General features: G+C 37.5%; 1 protein-coding gene across 1 annotated transcript in view; it reads right to left on the bottom strand.

Moving 5' to 3' along the window:
- Nucleotides 1–7,739: 7,739 nt before the first annotated feature.
- The window catches only part of CHIC2 (cysteine rich hydrophobic domain 2), a 30,579-nt gene continuing 18,238 nt past the window's right edge, over nt 7,740–20,080 (bottom strand). The window contains exons 4-6 of the mRNA XM_085322685.1: nt 18,110–18,166; nt 17,884–17,943; nt 7,740–14,894 (exon numbers count right to left, since the gene is read on the bottom strand). Of these exons, the coding sequence (XP_085178811.1) occupies nt 14,844–14,894; nt 17,884–17,943; nt 18,110–18,166 (168 nt within the window). The 3' untranslated portion in view covers nt 7,740–14,843. The remainder of the gene's footprint in view (nt 14,895–17,883; nt 17,944–18,109; nt 18,167–20,080) is intronic.

Raw genomic sequence — 20,080 nt, 5'->3', positions numbered from 1 at the left:
GCACGATCTCAAAGACTGAAGTTTTGATTTCTCAGAGGGCTCAAATCTTTAAGCCTTAAAACTTCTCTTGTTTAAGAGAGATAAAGCAAAAGAATCTACTTGTCAAAACAAACACAGAAAAAAAACCTCGCTACAACCCTAGACATTATCTCAATGGGAAGTGGCACTCATTTGAGGCTTTTCGGTAGCATTCTTTGCCCAGGAGTGAAATCTATTATAGGAATTAGTACTGCCCCTTAAAACGGTCGCATCACTATGAAGCAAACGAATCCTACTCTCTTTCTCTCTGTTTTTCCTACGCACTCGCCTTCTTCTAAATAGTATTCAAAGATTTCTTCAAAGGTCTTCATCCTATCTTTGTTGCCATGGTCTCTCACAGAGTTGAATCAACATGTTCAAAAGTAASGCCTGCTCTGAACGCATTGTCGCTGGAATGCTGAGTCAGTTCTCTGCTCACTAGTGCAAAAGAAAAGGAATCTTTGAAAATCAATTTTAACATTTAGCTAACCTGAATAGGGAAAAGCGAGACATCTATATGCTGCCAGAAAGAAGCAAAAGTTTTCAGGGGTGATGTGCCCTGCATTTTGAGAAGAAAAACAAATTGCCTTGAGCGGTTTTTTCCAGCTACGGTGGCTTTACTCTTTCCTTTTATTCATAATAGATCTGAGAAAGACGATTGCTTCTCAGAAGGTGGTGGGAGGGTGAGSGGAGGGAAACACAAGAAATAGGAAGAATATTATTGTTTTAAAAAACACCGYCGTCGCCATCACCAAAACTAATTCCTTGTTGTGGGAGTGACAGAGGATGGCTGGTATATATTAGCAGTGATAGATAGGGCTAGCCTTGGCATGTTGAAAATGAGAAAGGGAAAATTATGAAGAAGCGTGATTATTTCAAAGGCTACTAGTAAGGTATTTGCTTGTATTCAGTTTTTCTTCTCTGTTTGTCTCTCCTTTAACTAGTTGCATTGCAAATTCTTTGAAACAAGGTTYATCTACAACACATATTCGTACAGCATGTAGGAAAACAGAATTATTATCCTAATTAGAACTTTTAAGCTTTACCATATAAATAAGAACATCTATTTACTATATGTACTAGAACAGTGCACACTGGATACGTGAATTACAAGGTGAGACAAGRTTTTTGTCACAGGCTTGGTTACTTCAGTTTTAGATTGTTTTTAGCTGCCTGGTCTCATTTTTTTTTTTCAATCTTTTGAACATCTGTCCTTAGCCAGTGGTCTGGCATGGCGTATTACATTCTGTATATTTGTTCATTATTCCTGAGGGAGGAATTTGAATGAAAATTCTGTTCGTCTAATTATATGCCTCAGCTAGAGAAACTCTATTCATCTGTCTGCAGCAGATTTCACCTTCAGATGATGACTTTGCCAGACACTTTCTGGACATTATGGCAACTAACTGAAGATTTTGCAGCCTGCATTTTTAATATAGGTCATAAACTGGATTGAAGGAAAAGAAATTTAGAAGTATATAGATGATTGTGGTGCATTTGAAAACACTTCATCCTCAAGGAAAAGAAAATTTAATGGAGAACATTTGCAACAGTCTAATAAGGGTAAAATGCAGCTCCTCTTGCCATAGCTATTCTATCTCCCCATGCTGCAGAATTCAGTTAGTAGATGAGGAAATGCTGAGCAAGTATCTGAAAACAGACTAAAACACCATGTTATCAGTCTTGATCTCCGAGACAAGACAAGCCACTGGATATGTGAAACATCTCAGGGTGAGGTGACAGGATGCAGAAAGAAAAATGAAATGAGGCAAGAGATTCTTCCTGTAATTTTTTTTAAAAAAAAAAAAAAAAAAAAAAGACGACGACGACAGATGCACTGAAGTAGAACTAGTGATCATGGGTTTTCTGTTTCCAAAGCTGTCTGCATTTTGGAAGATTTAAAGATATTCCTGAAGAGACTGTATGCAAATTGTGTATTACATGTACCTTCCTGCTCCTTTGTTTGCCCTTTTTTTCTGTGACCCCCTGGGTTTTTTTCTTTGTTTGTTTTTTCTATGGTATTCACACACATAACTCCCCTTTCCCCATTTCACCTCTGAACCCATTCCCCCTCTTGGTCTCTGGCRCTTCCCCTTTTATTTTTTTGTTTCTTCTTTCTGTGCTATTTGTATTCCTGTGTTCATAATTTGTTCATCTCCATTAAACTTTACTTTTCCATGTTCTCTTAAATCCCATCCTCCCAAAATTTCCTTGTTCCCCCTTTCCCCTTCCTAGTCTGTTCTCAGCATCATAGTCTTATTAACACTGTTTATGTACTTTTATTGGGGCTTCCACAGACTTTCTAAGTTCCTTCTATTCATTTCCGTTCTCTGAACGGCCATAGCTCGGTCTGCCACGTACCCTTGCTCCTAACCTATCTCTTGCAATCTATTCCTTCACTCAATTTCTTTTTCCCTTTTTTTTTTTTTTGGATTCCAGTGCTATGCATCTGAATTGTTCTTTTATCTTTCTGCCTCTCAGATCCCTATTCTGTCTCATCTATTCCCTCCCCAACAAGTATCTCCTCTTATCAGCAAATTCTTTGAGCCACAGCTCCTCACTACCTTTATCCTTCACTTCTTTCTAACTGGGCTGCCCATTTTCTGCCCACTAAAGTTGACAAAAACTCCTTTCTACCTATACCCATCTCAGTGGCATCAGAGATCTTGATGAAAAGTAATGAAATGGAGAGCGAACACTCTGCTCTCCACTTGTTCACCTCAGCTTCTCCTGCCTTCCTCCTTCCTTGTAGCTTATGGCCTGTGTGGACTTTCTATGGAAACTAAGGAGCTGTCAGCAGGATTCACGCAGCCTTGGGCAGAGGAGAGCAGCACCTCTCCCGCTCTCTGACGGATAAGCCACTGCAATTGCGGGTTTCCTCTCCAGACCAGTAGCGCTGAGTGAGGGAAGAGCCCTAGCCTCACGCCCACCCTGACCGCTGTGGGCTCTGCCCTCCTCTCCTTATCAGGTAGACTCACTGTCATGGCACTACTGCTAGTAGTAAGAGACGCAGGGTTTGGCCCCGAATCAAAGGCTCATCAGTGTGTCATACAAGTTAGTATGAGTGTCTGTCTCTGCTCAGGAAGGGCTAAGAACTAGAATAGCAAGGGTATTTCAGGTCAGGCCTGAGGCGAATTAGCAGACAAGTTGTGAAGCTTACACAACATGTGGTCACATTATGTGTGGCTCTAGTCAGCACTAATAGCCTGTCATTGAGCTCCATGTTTAAACAATTTGAGCAAACAGCAAACACAGAAGATGGGAGGGGGAAAAAGGCCTTCGAGGAACGAGAAAGATCAGACTACTTAGTGTACTTGGCATGCAAATATTGCAGTGATGAGGACAGCAGAGTACCTCCTAGACCGTTAAGAGAGGAGACCAAGTTCCTACCAGACAAAACTGTAACATAACATGAAACCAAAATACATACAAGTTGTCCAATTTTAAAATTCACTCAGCCAGCAATTTTTAGAGCTACATAGGAAATCAGTTGTTGGTTTAGACTGTGTCTGATCATGTGAATTATCTGAGAGAAAGAAAATATGGTTTTGGTTTAGTAGCAAGGAAACCAAAAAAGAGGGGGAAAGAAGGAAAAAAGAAAAACAAATTTTAGTAGCAAAGTTCAACCACATCCACATAAATAACATTGATACTAGTTTTGGGAGGTAAATATAAAAACATTTTAAAATAGAAAAACTTTGAAAYCATACTGCATTGTTTAGCATGAAAATAATAGGCTCTAAAGCCAGTATTATTAGAGAATATATTTAATCCAGTGCAGAGTTGGCTATGAAACCGTCCACTGTACCATGGGAATGCTTAGCTCAGTATCTGGTAGGTTGCCAACCATTTAAAATGTTTTTGTGTTGGTTTAATGATTGTTCCCATGAGCACTGATGGTAAGGGTTGACATTAATTAAAATACTAAGTCATCAGAGCTTGCATTGTGGGGAGAGGAAAAATGGGCTGGATCCAATAGTCTTCAAGGTTTCTTTGGTCTTCCACATTTTTCTCTTAGATGCATCATACATGCCAAGTGTCCTYTTAGCTGAGGTATAACAATATAAACAGACTGTCTCTGCAAATATAATCTTTTTAGATTTTCCACAAACTTTCATTTAAGTGATTAGTGGACACTCATTAAAATCAGCTAATCATGTAATGCGGTTGTGTTCTGAACRCTAAACAAAATGCCTACATGAAAGAGGATTTTAAACCATTGCTTCTCAATCTATTTCTACTGTATACTCAACAGCAGACAACACAGAAGGAATTCTGGGCTTCATCCCCATTAACCTCAAAACACATTATCACATATAAATACAGGCCTGCCTGCAGCATGCTGGGAAAGGTGCATCCCTAAAGCATACGAAAGATAATGTATTTGAACATAGATTTTTGAAACACTATAAAGGATTTCTGTTAGAACTGTGAAATTAATGTAGAAGAGCACAACATTTTGAGTAAGAGCTGCTGCTAAAATTGGCAGAATATGGACAGAATAGTTATCTTTGCCTTTTTCTACATTATGAGTATCCAAGATCTAGATCTCCAAAGCCACACAAATAGAAATTTGCCACTTAATACTCTCAGTTCTCCAAAAAGTTATATATAGAATGAATAAAGACACTGAGCTTTTATACTACTACTATTTATACAACAAATCTAAATTCCCATCCTACTGACAGAGGCTTACTCAYTGCAGAAACCATGAACGCAAGAAGGAAAGTTTATACTATACAGAGATCAATAGCCTAAGAACGCAGACCTCTGGCTTGAACAATGTAGAACAACATTAAAAAAAAAGAAAGAAAAAGTCAAAGCAAGCTGAGCTTACATAAATGCAATGGGATAATTTCACAGCCAGCAGTGTGTAACATAAAGCAGCCTGCCATTCCTGATACAAAAGATAAGGCAATCCTTTTTATTTGGAGCTATATTTGCTCTTTTGGATCAGAAGCGACGCTGTATTGAGACTTTGGGTCACCTCCCCTTTGTGAGGGGAAAACCAAAAATCTAATTTAAGTGCCTAAAACTAGATAGTCACTTTCTCCGCTCACTCACTAGCAAGTGACATGGGGCTCACAGGGCTTCTCTGTGACACTGGGGTACTGTATAATGATACGTGAAGACTCAAGGTGTTTATACAATCTGAAATAAAGCCTCGTGAGAACGCTGCTACTTAATTTCGACAGCAACGCTTCGGAAAGCGATGCGTGACGAAGCAGTTGCCGTTCTTGGTGCATGCGTGGGGGAGGCTTTCTCCTGTAACCAGGTGAGTTCCCCTGCCCAGGGACGGAAGTCCCCACCTCTGCGTGTCCGCAGTGCAACCACCGAGCCGCTCTCGCAAACACGGGCGTCGCTCAGCGTCCCTTTACCTCGTTTGCCCCGAGAGGCCCAGGCCTTCTCTGTGCTGCTCCGAGGTCAAGCGGCGGGTGGGAGTTTAGATCACCACCGGGCTGAAGATCCTGGTGATGGCAAATCCTGGAGGACGGGAATGCTCCGGCTTTTTTTGGCATGAATCTTCTCTTCTCCAGTCTCTTCATATTATAAAACCCTACCAGGTCTCCCTACCAGGTCCTTCAGGAGCACTTCCACGTCACGCAGAAACGGCAACGTGGCTAAAGGAGATCCCCGCCTGCGTACGCCGGGGCRGCAGGACAGACGTCCCGCTGGGCTCCTCTCTGGCCCAGCCACGAGGAACGCGAGGGAAGCTGGCCCGGGGGCACGGCAGAGGCAGGCACAACGCCGTCAGGCTTGCTCTGACTGTGAAGTGCAGTATTCTGGTGTTTAGAGCACCGGTGGGCCTCTGGGGCACCAGGCAGCCGGCGCCTCCTCGCCGGGGAGCGGCGGCAGCAGCCGGGGCCGGGCTCTCGCCGCAGCCCGGCAGCGGTGGCGCGTCGCTTCAGCGAGCCGCGCTTCACCCGAGCCCCGGCCGAGGGCCGTGCTCAGGGGGCACGGGGAGGGCGGCCRGCGAGCCCCGGGAGCGGCGCCAGGGCCCGGCGGCAGTCCCCTGAGCCCGACGCCGCGTTTTCGCGGCCGCGCGGGCCCCGGCCTTCCGGGCCTCGCGGGAGGCCGCAGCCGAGCCCCTCTGCCCGCGGGACAGGGCTGGCGCGAGGCGCGCCATAGCCGGGCAGTGCCTCCTTCCTCTTCCCCTCACCAACAGCTCTGGCCACCGCGAGTTTTGTCCGAAGGGGCTGCTTGGCCCGGAGGAAGCAACACGCAGCCCCCTCGCGCTCCCCGGGGGCTGCCGGCAGCTCTCGGCCTGCAGCGGCGGGCGGCGCTGCCTTGCCGCCGGCAGCGGGACGGGGGGCGCGGGGCGCCCCGGCGGCCSGGCGGGAAGGGGGTGCGGGGCGCCCCCGGCTTTGCCTCCCACCCGCCCGCGGCCCCGTCGGAAGCGGCGGGGTAATCCGCGGAGCCGGGCCGCGGCGAGTGGGTGGTCTCCGCGGATGGAGGCGCTGGCTCTTCCCGCTGCCCCTGCCTCCGGCCTGAGCCGGCTCCTGCAGCTGGGCCGAAGGCGGCCCGCAGACGGCTCTCGGCACATTTCTTCATTTCTCACTTGAGTGCCCTTCTTTAGTTCCCTTTCAACTGCCCACTTTATATCGGCTTCATTACACCACCGCTCCATTTGTAATGTAAATCGGGAAACTCAGGGAAGTTTTTCTTTTGGCCTTGTCTACGGAAGAATACCGAGAGGTATTCAAAACGTATTAACACAAATCAATGGCACCAATAAAAGCAAAATCTCCTTAGCAACATAATCTTGATTGCAAAAGGAGAACTGAGAGCATTTAGCAGAACACTGGCCCACATGGAATACGCATTTGTCTAGAAGAATGCGGCACAAAGCCTAAAAGAGAGATGCTGAAAAAATCCAAAATTAACTCACACTGAACAGTTACTCTTTTTTTCAAAACTACACAATTGGCTACATTAAATCTATCGTGCGCTTTTCTGCTCAGCAACATTGTATCATACCGCTTTGATAGCTGAAATTACAACACCCTGAATGCTTCACAGTACCTCTGGGGAACCCTCGCCCTCCCCCCCTACACACATGCACACACACTGTGTGCATATATATATATTATACACACACACATATATTATACACACACAAACACCCTGAAAAGAGGCTGTCTGGATTTCCATACTAGAGTAACCAAAGAGTTGTAAAATGTTTCACACACAAAAAGAGAAGCTCATTGATTAAAATCAAAATCAACACCCTTCTTAAAGCACTGGAGAGTGGAGGACTACTTTTGTTCCTAAGGTTCGAGTTAACCAGTATTTTGTAGCTCACAGTCTTAAAAATGCTTGAATTACATAAATGGAAATGATTTCTTTGTGAGTAAAGTGTGTCTACATTAGCTTGACACAAAGTATATATTAATTGTTGGAGAGCACCAGGGTGTAAAAAGAAAAGGAAACAGCTCCAAAAACTACATTATTATTTAACCACAACAATAATGTATATAATAAATCCTACTGGCTTTATGGTTTGGAAAGCTTAAAGAACTCCAAATGTGGACTTAATGAAAAGCTAGTCTGAAACACCTCATGCAGGCAATAACTAAGTCTGGTAACTGTACTCTCACAGTCACCCAAATCACCCAAAACTAAATTTCCTTCTCCTCCCAATCAGATTGAAAGCATTAACTGGAAGCTAGACTTTTTCTTTTAACATGTCATACAGATGAAATACAGTAAGACTTAGTAGATAGGTTTGACAATTATTTTATTAGTTTGTAATACATACAACTTAAGAAATGCTTTTAAAAAGATTTATACTGGAGTGCATTCCAATTCTGGGTCAGGTCAGGAAAAAAAAACAATGCTGATGTATTAAATAATATTCTATAATTCAACGACAGATTTCAGTAATTTAGCAGATGTGGTTAAATACTCTTAAATATGCATTATTTACAATTGTGCAGCCTTAAAAAAAAGTCCTTTTCTTCCTGTCCTCTCCTCCCAAAGCCCTGTGAACATAGTACTGGCCTCTAAGCTTTCAATCTCTCACCCAGACTTAAAATATTTGAAGAGGAATGTTACAACAGTGAAAAATCACAGTAACCGCATCTTTCTAAACTCGTTTTTTAGAAGAGATTCCCAATCAACATAACTACCACTGAGTCTCTACAAATAAATAGCAGCATCCTTCTGGGGGTTCTAGGGTAAATTATTGCTCGTGTATTTTATGCTTCAAATGGATTACCATAGTCCAGAAAATTATTCTTAAAAGTTTGCTTACTTGAAAAATAACATGCCTTCAGTAACTCCTTTTTGGTTACTGGTTTATATTTAACAGGCTTTTCCTAAACATACATAGTCCAATGCAATTCTCTGCAAATTCGTTTAAAGCAACATGAATTACACAGGGCTAGTTTAGCACACAACATTTAGGCACTGGTAGTTTTCCATCCTTTAAATTTATGCTTGGAATTAATTTTACATTCTCATTACCATACTCAGTCTTTTATGGAAAGAAGAATTAAATTACATTTTTCAAAGCAGTAAACTACTTTGTGTTCCTTGAACTCTTACTGAACCAAACTGCTCACTGGCAATATTAACAAATATGTACACTGAATATCCTAATGAGTTAGAAAGCCTGTTGCAAGCATAGAAAATCAGAGACCAACATATACAGTTTGAGTGAGATTTTTTCTATTAGTACAACGAAATCAGTTAAAATACAGAGATACTTAAAACAGTAGCTATATTGCACCAGGATATCTTTTATCTTTTTCCTGAACACGTTTTAGAAAATGGACTCAATCTAAAGAGCTGTAATAGAAAAAAATCTTTAGCTAATGATCAAGTCTAGTTTTGATATGAGACAAAGTAACTTTTAGTGATGGAGTTACAAATGAAAAAAAGCTTCAATAAACATTATAAAGAACAAGTATCTGCCCTCCAAAAGTGAGCATTTTTCAAACGTTCCCTTCTCCATAAAAGTTACAGCTAACTACAAAAGTCTGTTTAACTTACCTGAACTTAGGTTATCCTAACTAAATCCTATTCCTGGGTATTAGATATAATGTCACATGAGAGGAGCTGTCTGGACAAATCAAGAATTTTCTTTGGAAACAATTAGCTATACATTACAGGCTGCAGTGCAGAAAAAGACTGTTCTGTACTTGCTGCGCTCTCATTAGTGATTCCTTTTTTGGTCTGGATAGTTTAAACTAAAAGATGTTCAGTTAAGAGGCAAGATTACCTCAAAGTCTGCAAAACTGCAGAACTATCTATCAATTAGGGCACAATCAAAAGAAATTAATGACACCTGTTAAAATCAAAAATGTATCAGGAATTAAGTCTACATCTACATAACTACTGAAATTGATTGCAAGCCTTTACTTAAATTTCATCATTCAATACCATTTCATACAGTTCAAAATTATTTTCAATCACACTCAGAATTTTCAACCTAATCCTCAAGTTCAATTGTTTGGATGTTACTTCTCCTAATTCCTATGCTTCATCCTTTGCCCCACTGTATCCTTCCTAAAGGTCTGTTGTATTTCTAGGAGTCAAACATTTGTGAATCTTTTTCAAGAAAACAAATCTTAATGAAATATTAATGATCTAAATGAAGCAGAATAATTCTGAAAAGGGCATCTTCCACAAAAACAGTAACATTTAGTTCATAAAACGTGTACTATCCAGATGTCATGTGGTGGAGTTGCACACATTAGTACAGGAAGTACCAACGTACAAAGCTTCATGAAAGGACTCCTTTTTAAAATTTTTCAAAAAAGGTTTCTAATTCACCCCATGCTGACTGAAACATCAGTATTGCAATATGACAATGTTAAAAAATTGATGAACTCCAAAACACTGTCCAAGCAAATTAACCTGAATGACTATCTACAGCTAATGGAGAACAAATGCATGAGCTTTTCAGCAGCAAAAGTGTTTGCTTCTGGAGTACTTCTCCCCTTGAAACACTTCCACTTCCCTAGCAAGAAGAATGATACTGTTTTCTCATTACCAGAATCTCCTCATTCATCCAGCCTGCAGAGAGAACTTTGTATAAAGAACAAACATAGGAATGAAGAAGGAAGCACCATTAGAAATACTCATTCTCACTATCCAAATCAGAAAAAATTCATTTATCCTTCCTAACACATTCTAAAATATATTTTTATGTCCAGCTGCTTAATAACACAGGCTGAAGGGAGCTCTTATAGGTGTATATTGGTAACATTCAAAATGGTCATGCATATTACAATCAGAAGCCTTCTAGGATGCAGTTTGCAAAATAAGCCTTCATGCAGATAGGCATTCAGCTCATTAACTCCATTTTCTTATTTCCTATTAGTTCCTGAGAAATTAATACTTCTACCTAACATATGGCTATTAAAGGCATTATAACCATCATACATTTAGCTGTYAGGGACAGAAATGCAATGTGGCTTTAGGGAGAAGAATCACAAATTACAGCAAATTAGTGGAAGTGAATATATAGATCTTATTTTTAAAATGCTTTCTTTGCATAAGCAGGGTTGCTGATGAACAGCACAAATGATTTTAGTCACAAACACAAAACTAGCCAGAATCATTTATTCTTAGTAAGATTTTACTGTGAGTCCAAGACATTTGCCGCTCTGAGACCTCTCTAACTCAGAGTTTCCTTTACATAAAATCATCTGAATTTTGACCTAATGTAGGGTCATCACGAGCTTTCTTTTAATTACTCAAGAGCAGGGCTTGAAGAACTTAAAAGCAACAGGGATTTTCTTTGCTTAAAAAGTCTTTTTCCTCTTCAACTAAAGCGATCTCTTTAAATTATTCAGAATTTAAATAGGGTTTTTTGATGAACAATTTGCATTACTGCCAGCTGCTCAAAAACCATAAGCTACAGCTCCCAAAACAGAAGGACTGATTTAAAATTAAGACTTTGGTGGGTGGGGGGGGGGAAGGGAAAGAGAATAAACACGGGATTCTTTGCCTTCTGGTTTCCGAGCAGTTACTGATTGTATTTTAAAGCTCTCCCCTATAACTCTGAGGGCTAAAGAACAACTTTCAGAAAAATGAAAACAGACTCTTACCTAAACATATACCTCAGAGTTTGAGTACATGATAAACATCATGGTCTTGAGATTTAAAGTAAATTAATTTGTTAAATTATATTTACAGGCGATAACTTACAATTCAACTACTATAAAAAGTTCTTAGAATCTACTGTACGTGGTTTGAATATCATGGGAAATTTTGCATTTGCCATGGACATTTTTGGTTTTGCTTTTATATTTAGTTTATTAAAATGGCTCTTACCAAGCTGTTACAAAACTTTCACTGATTTCATGTAACCTATCTCCATAAACATTTTAATCTCTAGTGAAATTTGCTAATCGCAGTGTAAACATCAGATCATAGTTATTCAAAAACAGATAAACTCTACAGAATTTTCCATGTATGGTCAGACAGAAAGCATTTCTCTCTTGGGACTTATTTCTATTTATCACTAAAAGATTAAAAAATAATTTTTTTTTGCTTATATTACAGTAAGAAACAAATCCTGATTGACTGATCAAAGGCCACTGTATCTACAAACAATAATTAGCTTTCTCAGAGCATCACTGATATTTTACCATTAGTTTTTCTGGATCAAGGGGAAACATACAAAATCAGACATTTGTTGATCAGAAATGATGAATATCAAGTGTGTATCTAACTTTCACTATTCAAGAAAACTGGTAATAGATAACACTATTTGCAGGAATTTCTGAGAAGCTGAATGGATTAGTTCAATGTAATTAGCAAAGAACAGACTATCTCCTGGAAGTCCTAATACAGCTTCTGGCCTGTTTGAACTATTGCAACTTCATACTTTGTCAACTGGACAAAAAAAAGTTAAGACATGTCTTCTTACTACCAATAAAATAACCAGATTTAGACATTTCTGGAACAACAAAGAAATCCCACCAGCTGCCGCAAGTACTAAATAAATGATTTAAGGTTTTACTATGTTTAAATTTGATCTTTTAAATTATAAGCTGAAAATTGTTGTGTAAAAATGTTTTATAATGTTCACACTACATGAGTGTACTACTTCATCAGAAGAGTAACATCTTTGGAGAGCAAAATTGATCTATATATAAAGCCAATTTCCCAAGTTTGCTGATGTTGTTTTAACTTAGAGATACTGTTTCCTGTTGCAGTAAAGTATCAGAAAAGCTTTAGAGGCAATTAGACTGGCCTCCTTAGTAAGAGATTTAACATTTTATTTGCTCAAAGCTCTATTTTGGCCACCTATAATAGAATTCTTAAGGAGCAAGTCATAGTTAAATACTAAAATGCCTACTAAATCAAGTACATGACAGTAGATGCATCTGAAGTAGGCAAGATCTTAAACGGCACTATTACTTATGTGGAAGTTTCACTAAAGAAATACTCTCTGTAAATCTTTAAGCTACACGCTATTCACCACTCTGGTTCAGCAGAGATGTCCCATTCAGATTAGCTTTAAACTAGGCAGGTTGCTAGCAGTACTCATGTACTGCTGGCAAGGAAGTCATGGTGTCACAAAACTTAGCATGGAAAGCTTGGCTAAGAAACTAAGGTGATTAGCTCATGCTAAATTCAGTGCTGCTATGCACATTACAAGTCATATCTGAGTTCTCTCTCCACAGTAATAAACTACCAGTGGAAAAATGCATCCATGAAACAGCTATCTATATAATGAAACGTGAATTTGGTAATAAAATCTAGGCTTAGTATGATTCAATACTTATTTTATTGCAAACCATCACTTAAAGAAATCAACGTTTAATTCTGGTCACCAATATTATTACCAGTCATTATTCCTGTTCAGTTTCAACCTCTTCCCTGTGCCTCCAACCTGCATAACCTCAGCTGTCAAATTTAAGCTTCTGGCCCGCCTCACAGGCTGAAATTGGCCCAAGATTATAACTAACACTTCTGGGAAAATGAAGAAGAGCTGCAGACACAAACTGGTATTAAAGAAGAGGCTGAAATTGATAAAATATATATAACCAGTTATTCTTGGGAAGAAACTGTTGTGGGACCCAGGAGACTGAATTCAAAACTGATACTGGTTAATTAAAAAACAGATTCAGTCAAGCAAAGAAGCACACTTATAGGCTTGTTCAGAAAGCATAAGAGCTGTTTTAAAAGTAAACATCAGGAACCCACAGACAAAAGCTGAGCAAAGAATGAGTTTTGAGAACTGACAAAGAAGGCTAAGATTAAAGAAATTTAAAACTTTCTAGACTGTTCCTACTAGCAAACATTTAGGAATATGATACTCACTAGAGAAGATTTTATAGAGAATAAATATTTTGAAGACATAGAAAAATAGTTCACAGCATCAAGGTACCTGTAACATATTACCTCAAAATAAAACTTGTATTTAAAAGATTAAAAAGAGAAGGTTATTCTTGTAGTGGTATCAACTCTTCATTCATATAAATAATACGCAGAGTATCTGTTTTTCATATATTCACATTATTGCTTGCTATCACAACTGTATAAGGATCATATTCATAGCGTACACTAATGTTTATATACAGTAACATCAGAGATATAACGCAAATGTAAAAATGTGATTGAGTAGCAATTAAAGAAACTATAATGTATGAAGATTTGTACAACTAAGATAGAAGAAGAAATAATATACAACTGGCCTGACCCAAGTATATATACACCATATATCCAGTTTAAAAAAACTTTACACTTGTGCATAAATAAGCTTTGTAAACCAAAATGAACAGAAGCAAGGGTGCAATAAATAGTTATCTAACACGTTCAAATTTACACTGTTGTCCAGTATACCCTGATTTGATTACTTTTGATACCTGGCACCTCCATTTGCATCTGGAACTGAATTGTTCAAGATTTCCCTTAATAACTTTTTTCTACTTACATGCCTAAAAAAAAAGAAATTGAAAGATCCTATTGGACAATAAGTTTACTGAAACAAATACTTGTGCACTCCTGTGTTCAGGATCTGGTAAACAATAAGAATAAAGCTGATACATGGCATTGGCTTGAATTAAAATAGCTACATTATAATCTGCAATACTATCGTATTTTTGTGATCCTGAGCTCTGCTAATCAGATGCATGCAATTCTCTATGATTCTTTTAGTCTGAGTAAAATAGTTCTATTTTCCATTTATTTACCTTTAAGTGAGAACTTTTTCAGAACCAGCTGAGAGGATTTCTTCATGAAAAGCACAGATTTCTACTAATGCAATGACATTTGGGTTCCAAAAAAGAACTTTTTCTCACCCTCCTGATGGAAAAGGCTAGCCGATATCCCAAAAAGAAATAAAAATATTTACAGCTGACAAGTCACTAACAAAAATTTAGGTAGATCATAGAAGTTACTTCGAAACATAAATTAATAATTAAAAAGACTTACACAATGTACAGTCAATCAGTTGTGTCATTTGGGGGGTAAAAAAATATCTGCTCACTTGTAGACCATTTTCAGCTGTGTATTTATAGTAATATATATATATATATATGTACACACACACGCGCACACATATAAAAGACTTTGAAAATCAAGATACATTAACAAACAGAAGAAGTAAAAGTAATAACTTAAATAGTTAACATTTGCATGAAATGACTTTTGCAAAGTTTGACCAAACGCACTTAGGACATGCTCTTATTAAAAAAGAAAAAAAAAGAAAAAGAAAAACCAAAAAACAAATAAACAAACAAAAAAGAATGAAAACACCACAAGATTCTGTAGAACCAACGCTATGTCACCACCAGGAGAGCACCAAGCAAGGCACCATTGGAAAGACAACATACTTGGATAAGTCTCTATAAATAAAGCAAATGCTAATCTGGTCGAAAAATCGGTGTCTTTGGTAAAAATTCTATAAGGATGACCTGTATAAAAAGAAAACAAATACATATTAAATGGAAAATGGCAGAAATCCTATTATCTGAAGTCTATCACAATGATAATTCACATTTTCCTGCCTCCTTTTCTTTTTCTTTTTGTCTTTTTGGAAGTACATAAATTGTAGAAGAGAAATGAATGACAATCAGGGATCACAGTACTTTCCTTAGGTTGGAGACAATTAGAAAATCATGTTAGACAGAGTTTAACTTTGGGCAGAAAACAAAACTCTTAAAGAATCAAATGGAAAGAAGAGTTTGCCTAGGGATGCCTAACACATTTAGAAAAATTGAAATAAGCTTCTAGCTAAACAGTATTTAGCAAAGTTCACTTATTTTATTAAGGAAAACATACAAAAGAGATAAAGATATTGATTTAAAAAAAAACAGAAGGCAAAACATATTCAAAGTTAATTTTGAATACATCATGCAATTCTCGACTTTTTTTTAAACAATTTAGGATTCTAAATCATGTTTATAGTACTAGACTTCTATAAAAGGTATATCTTAACTATTGCAAAGTTCTTGTACCAGGAAGACTGGCATGTAGTTAACAAGATACTTGACTAATGCTTCTGCATGATTATTCTTCAGGTCCTGATTCTAATTTAAATCCTGATTTTGTGAGCTATCTACACATTGTAGGACAAAGTGAAGAATACAGCCCAAGAACACAACCTAAATTCTGCTTTGTATTTTAATAGGTAGGTTAGAGAAAATGAACATTTTCCCTTTTTCTCTTCAGAGAGTGAGTCATAGAATTATCAATATAGAAGCACAGTCATATTCATCCAAAAAATGCATCTGATAATATAAAAAGGGAGTTTGCCTTTCCAAGTTAAAATAGAACTTCTAGAAGTTTTTGACTGTAAAATGTTTCATAAATTAAAACCTATTATGTACAGATTACCAACCACAATACAGAAAAAGTAACTCATGTATTTTAGCAGGTAGATTAGAGTGACAGAAGAAAACAACTTAGCTGCTTACAGCATTAATGTTTTTATCTGACAGCACATTGATCATAAGAAAAGAAAAAAAAGGTTACGATTTGATCTCTGAAGCCAACACTTCAAAGTAATGAAACTCAAAATCAAGCTTTTAAGTCTATTTTTAGACATACTCAGAAGTGCCTTGATTTTCAGATGTCTTGCAAATTCCTCGCACTCTACTGGCTGCTCATGTGACTTGGTCATCATATGCTCTCAGTGCACCTGGTATGCGAGCCAGGTTTCAAAAAGGGAGGCAGAGGTAAAGCTGCAAGTCTGTGTTTATGCCAAATGAGTCAGAATATTTCACATACAGTTTAGCATCTACAGAGGTGGGTACAGAACTTCAAATGAACAAAGCACCAAGTTTTGGATACAAGACCTTAATTTAAAGCACGCATTTTGAAAAAAAAAAAAAATAGGGTAAGAAATTAAAACATGAATACCAATTAAAGGCAGCTTTAGGTAGCAAATTAGATAGCTGAAAAGTCTGGTAAAAAATATCTCATTAAATTTAATAGTCAGTGATTACTTATTAGATATTTTACAAATTAAAGAAAATCTTAATCCTGTAAAATCATGTGACAATGCTTCCATATTATTAACGTAAACTGTTCAACTGATTTTAAATCTTAAGTAACAAATATTTATTTTTAAATATTACTGGGCCATACGCCTCATTGTGTTTGAGAACCAGCACTTTCTTTTGCTTCTACTTAATCCACAAAAGATTTGATGCAACAAAATTCTATGGAAACATAGACATTTTTTGGTGAGAGAAAAAATACTTTCATTTAGGTCAAGCTCACACCAACATACTGAAGTTCACTTTATTCTTTTTATAGTGATATATCTTACATCTATATTAACTTGTTCATAGACTAGATAATGATACAAAAAGTCTACTTATTCAGTGAAATGGACAGAGCTAGCCTGGAAAAAGGCCATTTTAAAAATCTTTTATGTTTCAGGCTATAAATAAAACAGTGTAGAAAAAGGAAAAAAGGAAAGGCTAACATAGGAAAAAAATGATTTTAAGATAATTTCCAACCATTTAATCACTCTTGATTTTTATATGCTGTAATAGCTTAATTGTTTCAAAGAACAGATATAATATTATATAATGAAAGATCACAGATAAGTTAGAAGTAATACAGTAGATATTTCTCAAGAGTTAGTCTTTGTTTTGTGAGTTAACCCCTTTCTGTTTCCACTTTAGAGTTTTAAAGAAATTCTGTATATTCTACTGTGCCTTACACTTCAGCAGCTTAATTTCCTTCTATTTAGCACCCTTCACTTACCTCCAAGAGATTGTGAAAATCGAAATATAAACAGCAAAAAGAAAGGAGGCAGCCAACTAAACAAACTGAAAATCTACACTGAATATTACTCATTTTAAACTGCATGCAACTTCTCACTGTACATTTCTAAGACAGGTTTATGGAATCTCAGCTAAAGATTGGACTCTAATTTAATTCAGAGACTGACTTAAAAAATATTTTAGTGACACCAGCTAGAAATAAAGATACTTTCTAGACAGTTGAGGTAAGGGGCAGTTAAAATCTAAAAAGGCTAAAGGTTTCTTAAGCTCCAACAGCTTAGTTGAAAGGTCTTCCTCCATACTTTTAGACTTGATTAGCATTATATAAAACAGCCATATCTGACTTGCTGCGTAACCAAAGTTGCGGTTATTCTTTATACAGCATCTAAAATTTCACACTCCATCAACACATGTTCAAGCTATTTTATCTTGGCAATTAATTTATTATTTTTCAGAACACAGTGAAGCCTTGTTTTCAAGTCATTCATAACTTTATAAATCAGTCCTGCACATGAAACCACGCATCTGTGAACCGTAGAAAATCCTTGCACTCAAGCGATTAAGCTCCTGACACCTTTACTGATTAATAATCATGGAAAGAATAAGATCAGAAGCAAAATAAATGATCATTTAATAGAGAAACTCACAAAACAGCCCTTTAACTTACATATTCCATCATGTTATTCGTTTCACATTTCCTTTTGCTTAGTCTCCAATGCAAGCACAGCTAGACAAGGAGGAAAGAAAAAGAAGAAAAATGAGCTGTATTTTATTGCAGCACACAGACTAGCCCATTTGTCCACCTTTCATATTTTTTGTTCAACAAAAGCATCTGTTTCCATACTGTGCAATTCAAACTCCAACAGTACGAAGCTGCTCCCTGCGGCACTCACCTTGTGGTATAACCTATTGTTTTCCCATTCTAATAACTTCTCAATCGATCTTCGTGTCTGGAAGACAAATGAGAAAGAATTTTACTCTTGACTGGTTTTAGAAAAACTTTGTTTTGCAGCTGCTTTTGTGTGAAAAGGGGAGAGGTATAGGACAGTGACTGAGTACAGGGTGGTCTCCAGTACTAATATCAAAACTTCTCTGGCATTAAATAGTAACTAGAATAGAAACAACCATTTATGACGCAAATAACTATCTTCAAAATTGAGTGGAAAAAATATAACCACATTTGAAAAAAAACTGCTCATATATATGCTTTTCTTCTGTAGCAGTTACAGCTTTAAGACCTCTTACAGCAATTTTCAAGTGATTTAGTAAAAATGTAGGAACACTGCTCCCTAATATCAGTGGTCTGAATACACTTCTTAAAAGGTGAGGTTTTGAACCGACAAATGTTGCAAACAGTTGCATTTTGCAGTGCTGTAGGTCAAGTACAAATGTTTAATACTCTATTTGAGCAAACAAAAAAGAAATTTTTATGTTTATATTCAAATTTTAGAGAGGGAAATCCAAGTGCAAAAAGCTACAGTAACTACAAATGAATATTAAAAAAAAAAATCTGTGATTTATATAAAAGAGAAAAATCTAATATTTCGGATTCTAAAGCTCCAAAGTTTTAACTGCCTATGTTTCTCAGACTGGACACTTCAGATATAGAATTTTGAAATCTTTCCTTCAAAGCCTTTTAAGACTATGTATGTTTGTATTAAAGAAGGACATTCTTTGCTCTAAAGTCTGACCGCATTTTCAGTATAATTATTCAGTTATATTTACATTTGAGAAATACATTCTGACATTTATGGTCATTTGACTGCCAGAATATATACTGCTTAGCTCTAAATGGGATTTGCTACCGACTACAAATAAAAAAGAGGATAATTCATGGTGCCAGGTGTTAAGATGAGACCAACAGAGCTGCAGGTGCAAAAGGACGGAGCAATGACAAGGATCAAATACAACTTACTGCAGCTGCAGCTTCCTTACAAGGCATAGAGGGGTGAAGGGAAGGGATGAGAAAGCATCTTGCTGTTATTAATACAAAATACAAGTACTGTATATAAACCTTAACAAATCAAAATAAATGCTATTATGACAACAATCATGTCTGAACAAAATAGAAATTAGACAAAGTACTAGTGTCCCATCAAATATTAATATTTTGGTTTTGAAATGTCAGTTACTCTCTAGCTTCAGATTGAAGTGGCTGTGCGGAAAGATGTCTAAGGATGAACTGTGGTCACATGACTAAAAATTAGCTCATTGCTATCTGAGTAATCATTACACTGAATTTTTATTACTTGTATTTTAAAAAGCGTAAGTCAAGGAATCAGGGGGGGGAATGAGACGTGCCAATGACTAATTTATCACATCAGTTTTTTGAATAGAGTATTTTGGGAGTTATTATTATTATTATGTTTTTAAAGACAGTGCCCTTTAACAATAATCAGCAGACCTCACTTGTTTCTTTGTAAAGATAGCCTTTTAGAGTCTGCTCTCCTTTTAAATGAAAATAGGGCAGCAGTTATGGTCACACTTTTGTTAATTTAGTTGCCAGTCAGCTCCAAATCAAAAGAAAATAAGGCTGCAGAGTGTAATTAACATTCAGTTCAGTCGTTTTGTCCCTTGTCTAGCCCCCAAGCTTTGTTAAAATTGCCATCTGAATGCTGAAGGCTGTAGGGAAATCGATTTGATTCTAATCGCACCATGAAAAGAACATGATCTAACTGCTTTCAGCCCTCCGTAAATCTGTACTAGGTCTTTAGCACAATGCAACTTCCAATTTAAAAAGCACTGAATGTCTCGTCAATGACTTTGTGAAGAAAAAAGAACAAGGAGCAGACATAAAAATTCCAATAGTTGTTTAAGCATTAAAGTTCATTTGCATCACAGCAAACCTGAAAAGGGCTGACCTC

Source organism: Rhea americana, unplaced genomic scaffold, assembly GCF_003343005.1.
Source record: "Rhea americana isolate MKP2758 unplaced genomic scaffold, rheAme1 scaffold_8, whole genome shotgun sequence".
In the NCBI taxonomy this organism is placed as follows: domain Eukaryota; kingdom Metazoa; phylum Chordata; class Aves; order Rheiformes; family Rheidae; genus Rhea; species Rhea americana.
This window is presented reverse-complemented; position numbering and strand designations above follow the sequence as displayed.